Source organism: Chiloscyllium plagiosum, chromosome 10 (assembly GCF_004010195.1).
Source record: "Chiloscyllium plagiosum isolate BGI_BamShark_2017 chromosome 10, ASM401019v2, whole genome shotgun sequence".
Lineage (NCBI taxonomy): Eukaryota > Metazoa > Chordata > Chondrichthyes > Orectolobiformes > Hemiscylliidae > Chiloscyllium > Chiloscyllium plagiosum.
Window position 1 is genome coordinate 1326214 of NC_057719.1, and position 9841 is coordinate 1336054.

At 42.5% G+C, this 9841-nt stretch overlaps 1 protein-coding gene across 1 annotated transcript in view; it reads left to right on the plus strand.

The window, feature by feature from the left end:
* Nucleotides 1-9841, plus strand: part of LOC122553943 — a 37432-nt gene that overhangs the window by 15134 nt on the left and 12457 nt on the right. Inside the window, exon 4 of the mRNA XM_043698446.1 lies at nt 2069-2200. Within this exon, the coding sequence (XP_043554381.1) occupies nt 2069-2200 (132 nt within the window). The remainder of the gene's footprint in view (nt 1-2068; nt 2201-9841) is intronic.

Sequence of the window (9841 nt, forward strand, 5' to 3'; positions counted from 1 at the left end):
TCCCTGACCTATCACCTTCATCTCCTCCCCCACTGACCTATTGTACTCTATGCTACTCTCTCCCCACCCGCATCCTCCTCTAGCTTATCTCTCCACGCTTCAGGCTCTCTGCCTTTATGCCTGATGAAGGGCTTTTGCCCGAAACGTCGATTTTGCCTGTCCTCGGATGCTGCCTGAACTGCTGTGCTCTTCCAGCACCATGGACATTCCCATTCCCATACCCTAAACCATCTCTCTCCTGGCACCCTTCTCACCTGCAACACTATCCACCTGGCACATTCTCACCTGGTACCCTTTCCACCTGGTACACTATCCACCTGGCACCCTTCCCAATTGGTACACTATCCACCTGGCACTCTACCACCTGAAACCCTAACCCTATGCCTATCTTATATACTTTCTTCTTCACAAGAGCTATCAGACTGGCTGCATGTGTTGCTGGACATTGAAATCACAAAATACAGCAAATCCTGCTGGTGACAAGGGGACCATGGTTTGATTTCCCTCGACTGTTCCGTCATGATCAGAATCTCCTTCCAGAAATGTTGAATTCTGTCTTAGTGCAAATGGAATTTGTAGCCCCTAAGAGAGGAGGATGGAGAAATGTTTGCAAACAGAACTGAGTATCTTCATGGCCAAATCACAGGAAGCTAATATTCAAGTGCATTGGAGCAATTCGAAAAGCAAATAATATGTTAGCTTTTAAAGTAAAATATTATGAAGTCTTACAACATTTATATAGCACCTTGCTGAGACTACATCTGGACATTTTTTAAATTCATTCATGAGATGTTGGTGGGGCTGAAATTTATTGCTCTTGTGGAGGTGGGGGTAAGCTGCCTTTTTGACCTTTAGCTGTGAATATGAACACACACAACGCTGTAAGGGAGGCAATTCCAGGACTTTGTCCCAGGAAGGAATGGCAATATATTTCCAAGTCAGGATGGTGAGTGGCTTGGATGGGAACTTGTAGGTGGTGTCATCCCCATGTATCTGCTGCCCTTGTGCTTCCAGACGGTAATGGTCGTGGGTTTGGAAAGTGCTATCTGAGAAAATGATGAGGAATGTGGTAGAAGCTGAGATTATCTGGGAAGAGATGGAAGACAGGTTTGATCTATGAAACTGGGAGTTCCGTAATGACATAGCAAAGCTTATCTTTGTGAACTGGCCTGTGTCAATCTTCTTCATTTAGAACATAGAACATAGATAATTACAGCGCAGTATAGGCCCTTTGGCCCTCGATGTTGCGCCAACCTGTAAAACCAATCCTTTTTTTTAATAGATTTTTTTATGAAGAGAGAAGATTTAAAACATTTTTTACAAAATTACAAAAATAATACAAACTAGTGTATTATATTTACAATATAATAACAACACCAATATACAATTTTAAAAAACCTTACTATTAATCTATTCTACAAATGACCAAAACGTCAAATAGGATATCATACATTACTAACAATAAATAAAAAGGTAGATAAATAACTAGATACATGCTCAAAATAGATTTATAGCAAGTCATAACAAAACCCGTATTTATACGGGATTCCTCCTCCCGGGAGCCCCCGAACCAGCTGGAACCATTACCACGGCTAAGCAAAAGCCCTGGACAATATGGCCAAAATATCGGTGTCAGTATAATTCAAAAAGGGCTGTCATGTTCTGTAAAATAATTCCGATTTTTTCTGCACCATATTCGTAAGAAAGTCAAGGGGGATATATTCCATGACTAGCCTGTGCCAATTTAAAAGTCCTGGGTGACTATCCAATTCACTAAGATGTTATAAGGTTATTTGTGTTATATAATTTGCTACACTCATCATGTGATGTTTCCAAATATTAGTAAAGTTTTATAATAAAGTTTGAATTAATTAAAACCTTAACATGTTGAAATAAAGGTTAAGTGCTTTCAAAAAAACCTGTTTCTGAAATTTTGAGAATTCATTAGACTGAATTCAGTATAGTGGTTTCATGTGAATTCCACCTCTCTCCTAATCAATAGTTTTATTGTTCAGCATCGTAGGTTTTGCTGTGACATGTTTTCTGTTTACCCTCTCCTTATTCTCAGTGCTATGGAGCAAATCGAGATTGCTGAGGCTAATACTAAAATGGACCTGGCACGGAAACTAATGGCCCAGATATATTGCAAGATGTTACTGGGCCTTGGCATGGCCAAACAGCATCACATGGCATGTGGAAAGTGAGTACATCCTCATCACTGATATCCATCAGCAGGAGCACAAAACAACAACAATGTGTCATTTAGGTAGGACCTTAAATGTAGGCAAACATCCCAGGCCACACCTCAAGGCTGCAAAGCAGCCAAGCTTTGACACCATGGAAAAAGTGAGGACTGCAGGTGCTGGAGATCAGAGCTTAAAAATGTGTTGCTGGAAAAGCGCAGCAGGTCAGGAAGCATCAAAGGAACAGGAGAATCAACGTTTCGGGCATAAGCCCTGAAGATTCTCCTGTTCCTTTGCTGCTGCCTGACCTGCTGCGCTTTTCCAGCAACACATTTTTAAGCTCTGACACCATGCCACATAGAAACACAACAAGATGACTGACCAAGCAAAGACACTTTCACAAACTGGAAGGAGGAACAGCATCCAAAAGCACAGATCACGTGATGGCTGAAGTTAAAATTAAACAAAAGAAATGCTTACAATAACAACAACTTGTATTCATGATTCAGAGATGCCGGTGTTGGACTGGGGTGTACAAAGTTAAAAATCACACAACACCAGGTTATAGTCCAACAGGTTTAATTGGAAGCACACTAGCTTTCGGAGCGACGCTCCTTCATCAGGTGACGCTCCTTCATCAGCAATCACCTGATGAAGGAGCGTCGCTCCGAAAGCTAGTGTGCTTCCAATTAAACCTGTTGGACTATAACCTCTATAACCGGGCGATTTTTAACTTTGTACACCCCAGCCCAACACTGGTTCCTCCACAACTTGAATAATCCAGGTTAGTGGGCCTGGATCACAGGTCATAAGAGTTTACTTGTCTAGTTGAAACTATCTACATCAGGTACTAGATGGCCCAGTGGATTCAGCGATCACGTGATGGCTGAAGTTAAAATTAAACAAAAGAAATGCTTACAATAACAACAACTTGTACGTACAGGTAGTTCTTCCATAACACATAGTTGTGTTCTTGTGCAATCCCGCATTATAGAGAAATCGCACCTTCAGAAACAGCACGTAAAACATTGACGATGTAATCGTATTACAAACAGCACACGTTTTAAAAGTTCATGCTTTAGAAACAGTGTCCCCAGTTCATCAATTACACTGCTGAATTTGCATTAATGAAATGCACATTATAGCAGAACGAGCTGTACCTTGAACAATGTAAGACCATTAGAGTATAAGAAATATGAACAACAGGAGGCCATTCAGCCCCTTCAGCCTGCTCTGACATTCAATTCAGATATTCCTCAGGAAGGGTCACTCAATCCAAAACGCTAACTCTGATTTCTCTCCACCGATGCTGTCAGGTCTGCTGAGCTTTTCCAGCAATTTCTGTTTTTGTTTCTGACATTCCTTACATCCACTTTCCTGCCCTTTCCGTGTAATCCTTGATTCCCTGACTGATCAAAAATCTATCTGTCTCAGCTTTAAATATACACAAGGATTCTGCTCCCACAGCTCTCTGTGGTAAGGAGTTCCAAAGATTCACAACCCTCTGAGAGATGAAATTCCTCCTCATCTCAGTCTTAAATTGGTGCTCTTTTATTCTGAGACTGTGACCTTTGATTCAAGACTCTCTCATGAGGGGAAACAATCTCTCAGCACTTCGCTGTCCAGCCCCTGAAGAAACCTCTATGTTTCAATAAAATCACCTCTCATAAATTCCAATGAGTAGAGTCCCAAACTGTTTCTTAGAGTCATAGAGATGTACAGCACAGAAACAGACCCTTCGATCCAACTCGTCTGTGCTGACCAGTTATCCTAACCTAATCCAGTCCCATTTGCCAGCATTTGGCTCATATCCTTCCGATTTATGTACCCATCAGATTGAATTGAATTTTAAATGCCTTTTAAATGCTGTAATTGCACAGCCTCCACCACTTCCTCTGGCAGCTCATTCCATACACACACCACCCTCCTTCTTCATAAAACAATCCCTCCAAGCCGAGTTAAAAATCACACACCAGGTTATAGTCCAGCAGGTTTAATTGGTGTGCTTCCAATTAAACCTGTTGGACTATAACCTGGTGTTGTGTGATTTTTAACTTTGTACACCCCAGTCCAACACTGGCATCTCCAAATCATGCCTCCAAACCTAGTGAATCTTAGAATCCCTAGAGTGTGGAAAGAGGTCATTAGGACTATCAAATCCACATAGACTCTCTGACTCATTGCATTCAGACTCATACCCCCTTAACCTACTCCTATAACCCTACATTTCCCAAGGCTAACCCACCTAGCCTGCACAACCAACTATGGGCAATTTATCATGGCTAGTCCGCTTAGCTTGCTCATCTGTGGACTGTGGGAGGAAACCAGAGCACCCAGAGGAAACACATGCAGATATGGAGCTAATGTGCAAACACTACACAGACATTTGCTTAAGGCTGGAATTAAATCCAGGTCCCTGCCACTGTGAGGCAATAGTGCTAACCACTGAGCCACTGTGTCCCTCCTTCTCTAAACTGCTCCAGTAAAATATCTTCCTTTAAATAAGGAGGCCGAAACTGCTCACAGTACTGCAGAAGTAGTCTCATCTGTACCTTGTACAGTTGCAGTAAGACTTCCCTCCTCTCATACTCCAACCCCCTTGAAATAAGGGCCAACATTCCATTAACCTTCCTGATTCCCTGCTACCCCTGTGACAGTTTGCTGTATTTTGTGCACAAGTTATATGCAGCTTTCTACAGTTTTTCTCTATTTAAGTAATTCTGTTCTTTTACACTCCCCTCCAAAATAAACAACTTCACATTTTCCCACATTATATTCCATTTGTCAACTTTTTGCCCACTTTCTTAAGCTATCAATATCTCTCTGCAAACTGTTTCTATCCCTCTCACAACCTGCCTTTCCACCTATTTTCATGTTGTTTGCAAATTTGACAGCAGTACATTCACTCCCTTCCTCCAAGTCATTAATATATAAAAGTGATTATGCTGCTTTTTGGAGGTAGATTATTACATTATTAATTGGAGGAGGTGGTAGTGTAAGTAATTCAGAGGTTGACATAGTACTCTGGAGACAGAGGTACAAATTCCACTAAAAACCACTGAGGAAATTGTTTAAATGTAAAGGTATTTATAAAATCTGGAGTATAACACTTAGTCTCAGTAATGAGACTATGATGGACCTGGTTCACTAATGCCCTTTGAAGAAGGAAGCCGCTATCCTAACCTGCTCTGGCCTACATGTAACTTCAGACCCACAGAGCTTGGTGTGCTTTGGGTAGCATGGTGGCTCAGTGGTTAGTACTGCTGCCTCACAGCACCAGGGACCTGGGTTCGATTCCTGCCTTGTGTGACTGTCTGTGTGAGGTTTATGCATTCTCCCTGTGTCTGTGTGGGTTTCCTTCCACAGTCCAAAGATGTGCAGGATAGGTGAATTGACCATGCTAAATTGCACATAGTGTTCAGGGATGTGTAGATTAGGTGCATTAGTCAGGGGGATCTGTAGACCAATAGGGGAATGGGTGTGGATGGGATACTCTTTGGAGGGTTGATGTGGACTTGCTGGGCCTGTTTCCACACTGTCGGAATTCTATGGAGTGGTTAGGTCTTCACTGGGGATTCAGCGATGATCCTGAACCTTGGCTAATTATAGTACTAGCTGCTGTCACTGCGATCTCAGTTGCACTATTGTTCAGTAGAGCCATTGATGGCTGAATGACTGTCCACTCTCGGCAGGCTGTGCTTCCAAATCTGGGGCAGGCCCAACATTGCCCAGTGAGGTAGCTGGTGTAATGGTCCTTTCTGAACAGAGGCAGCTAACAGGTGAGAGGCCCCTCACCTCCAATAAGTCCAGCTTGTGGATTCTTCTTTGCAGCGAAACATGACACCCGTTCCCATTGGTATATTCCCACAAACCACCAGTGAGTGTTGACAGTATGGATATAGAAAGGGTGTTTCCCCCTGTAGGAGTACCTAGAATGAGGGATTACTGTTCAAAAATAAAGGATCTCCCATTTATGACAAAGGTAAAGAGAAACTTATGTCCTTAGATGGTCAGGAGTCTTTGAATTCTCTGACATATGAAAGAGATGCAATGGTATTGTCACTCAACCATTAATCTAGATATCCAGGTAATGCTCCCAAGTTCAGGTTGGTAGAATTTGAATTCAATTTAAAAATTCTGGAATTAATATTCTAATAATAACCATGAAACCACTGATAATTGTTGGGAAACTTGTCTGGTTTATTAATGTCCTTTAGGGAAAGAAATCTGCCATCGTTACCTGGTCTGGCCTACATGTGACTCCAGACCCACAGCAATATGCTTGATTCTTAATTGCCCTTTAATGATGGGTAAGAAATGCTGACTCAGCCAGTGATGCCCAAGTGCAATAAATGAATGACTAATGAAAATGTGAACTGGAGCAGGAGTAAATCTCTCAGCCTCTCAAGCCTGCTCTGTCATTCAACAAGATTATTGGGCTCATCTGATGACTCCACATTTCTGCCTGTCCCTAATAACCTTTCAACCCCTTTGCTTGTCAAGGATCTAGCAACCTCTGCCTTAACAATATTCAAAGGCACAGCTTCCAAATCTTCACAGCAGACTTTTTTTTCAGTTGGCTGGATGGCTGATTTACAATACAGACACCAACAGTGCGGGTTCAATTCCGTAACAGTTGAGGTCACCCTAAAGAACTCTCCTTCTCAACCTCTCTGTTCACCTGAAGTATGGTGACTCTCATGTTAAACCAACTCCAGCTGTCTCGCTCTCTAATGAGAGTACACCCCTATGGTCTGGTAAGACTATGACAGCTTTACCTTATCCTTACAACTAAAGGTCCAGCAAAGATTTACCACTATCTCAACATCAAGGGCTCTTGCTCAGTCTGGCACAGCTGCAACCGGCTTCCTTTTGGCAATTTCTGTACTGAGTACTTTTCTTCAGCTGCTATACCTGAGATTCCTAAAACCAACTGCAAACTGAACTCATTGTTACCTTAACTTCAGACCAAATCAGAATTCCCTCAACTCAGTTTCCAGTAGTCTTTGCAGGATTTCTTATTCAAGGGTTTAACATTCCTGCCTCCATTCTCTGGCACAACCACACACTAACTGACTCCATTCTGGGTTTTTCTGTGTCTCTGTGCGTTCCAAGACAGCTGTCACTAGGCATTAGAACCATTTCTTCTGCCTTTTTCTAATTCACTGAATTACAAATCTCTTCACTTCAACAGCTGTAAAACCTCACTAAAAATGGTAGCAGAAAAACAAGTGAATCTGAAACACTTTTTAACAAAGATTACAATAATTACATTAAACTTTGAGTTCTACATCATTCATGACATTGTGAACACAACAGCTGGTTAACATTTTAGTGTGATGGTTTGGGATGAAGCAAAGTAACTGATTGGATTTGTTGCAGGGCAATGGGATCTTCCAGTAATAAGGACAGGCAGCTGTATGAGGTGAGTGACATTTTCACACATGCAGATAATTCACTAGCCTTACCTCCAATTCTGGTCAAAGGATCAAATGTTCTCAAGGGTACACCTGCGGTTCAAGATGATAGCTATCCAGCAGACACTATTCCAGAAGAGAAATAATCCAAGGATGTTCATATTGTATCGGACAATGATCTTGATTTGGAGATGCTGGTGTTGGACTGGGGTGTACAAAGTTAAAAATCACACAACACCAGGTTATAGTCCAACAGGTTTAATTGGGAGCACACTAGCTTTCGGAGTGACGCTCCTTCATCAGATCACCTGATGAATGGGCGTTGCTCCGAAAGCTAGTGTGCTTCCAATTAAACCTGTTGGACTATAACCTGGTGTTGTGTGATTTTTGACAATGATCTTGGTGGAGATGTAGAGAAAAGGGTTTACATATGAATATGTAAACAGTGTGGCAAATGTTTAAAATGTATTATTTTTATTGTATGAGAGTTTAGGTCCGAAAGTAGAGAAATAATAGACATTAACACTCAGTTCTGCGGGGTGTTATAAATTAACTGGGAACAATGTGCCAATGTTTTGCTTTTCCACAAGCCATCCCAAATGTGTAAAATCCCAATGGGACTACTCTGTTGACCAAATTGTCTGACTGATTGCTACTCAGGTCAAAAGCAATTCGCACCAGGTTTCATCAATAACAGATAAACAACCATTTACTGTAACGTGCAGCTGTAATAAAAGAACAGAAAAAACAATGACGGATTTCTAATCTACAACTATGTAACTTAAACTAAGTTAAAAAAAAAAAATTTCTATAAATTCTGTGTCTTACGATCTTAAACTCCACAACCACCTGATGAAGAAGCGTTGCTCCGAAAGCTAGTGTGCTTCCAATTAAACCTGTTGGACTATAACCTGGTGTTGTGTGGTTTTTAACTTTGTACACCCCAGTCCAACACCGGCATCTCCAATTCACAACTTGAACCAAGCGCTTGAAAAATACCAAGTAGACAGATACACAGTCAAGACAGACAGAAGTGTCACAACCCCTGGTGGCTCAGTGGTTAGTACTGCTGCCTCACAGCGCCAGGGACCTGGGTTAGATTCCTGCCTTGGGTGACTGTCTGTGTGAAGTCACAACCCATTTGGGAACATGTGCTGATAACATGTGCCAGTAGCAGTGGTGGACTTTCCCTCATTATGGGCATTTAAACAGGCATTGGATAGGCAAATGGATGATAGTGGGCTAGTGTAGGTTAGGTGGGCTTGGATCGGCGCAACATCGAAGGCCGAAGGGCCTGTATTGCGCTGTATTCTTCTATGTTCTATGTTCTATAACTATAAGATCTAGGAGCAGAAATTAGGCAAATCAGCCCATCGAGTCTGCTCCACCATTCAATCATAGCTGATAAATTTCTCAACCCCATTCTCCTGGTTTCTCCCCATAACCGTTGATCCCCTTGACACGGTGGCTCAGTGGTTAGCACTGCTGCCTCACAGCACCAGGCAGGGAGCTTTCCTCATTCCTGAAAAAGGGCTCATGCCCGAAACGTTGATTCTCCTGCTCCTTGGATGCTGCCTGACCTGCTGCGCTTTTCCAGCAACACATTTTCAGCTCTGATCTCCAGCATCTGCAGTTCTCACTTTCTCCTCCACAGCACCAGGGTCCCAGGTTCGATTCCAGCCTCGGGTGACTGTGTGGAGTTTGCACGTTCTCTCCGTTTCTGCGTGGGTTTCCTCCGGGTACTCCGGTTTCCTCCCACAGTCCAAAGATGTGCAGTTCAGGTGAATTGGCCGTGCTAAATTGCCCATAGTGTTAGGTGCATTAGTCAGAGGGAAATGGGCTTGGGTGGGTTACTCTTCGGAGGGTTGGTGTGGACTGGTTGGGCCAAAGGGCCTGTTTCCACACTGTAGGGAATCTAATCTAATCTAACCTATCTATGTCCATCTTAAACAGACTCAATGACCTGGCTTCCACAGCCTTCTGTGGCAGTGAATTCAATAGATTCCCCTCTCTCTGGCTGAAGAAGTTTCTCCTTCTCTCCATTATAAAAGGTCTTCCCTTTGCTCTAAGGCTGTGCCCTCGGGCCCTAGTCTCTCCTACCAATGGAAACATCTTCCCAACATCTACTCTGTCCAGGCCATTCAGTATTCTGTATGTTTCAATTAGATCCCCCTTCATCCTTCTAAACTCTATTGAGTATAAACCCAGAGTCCTCAAACATTCCTCATATGTGAAGCTTTT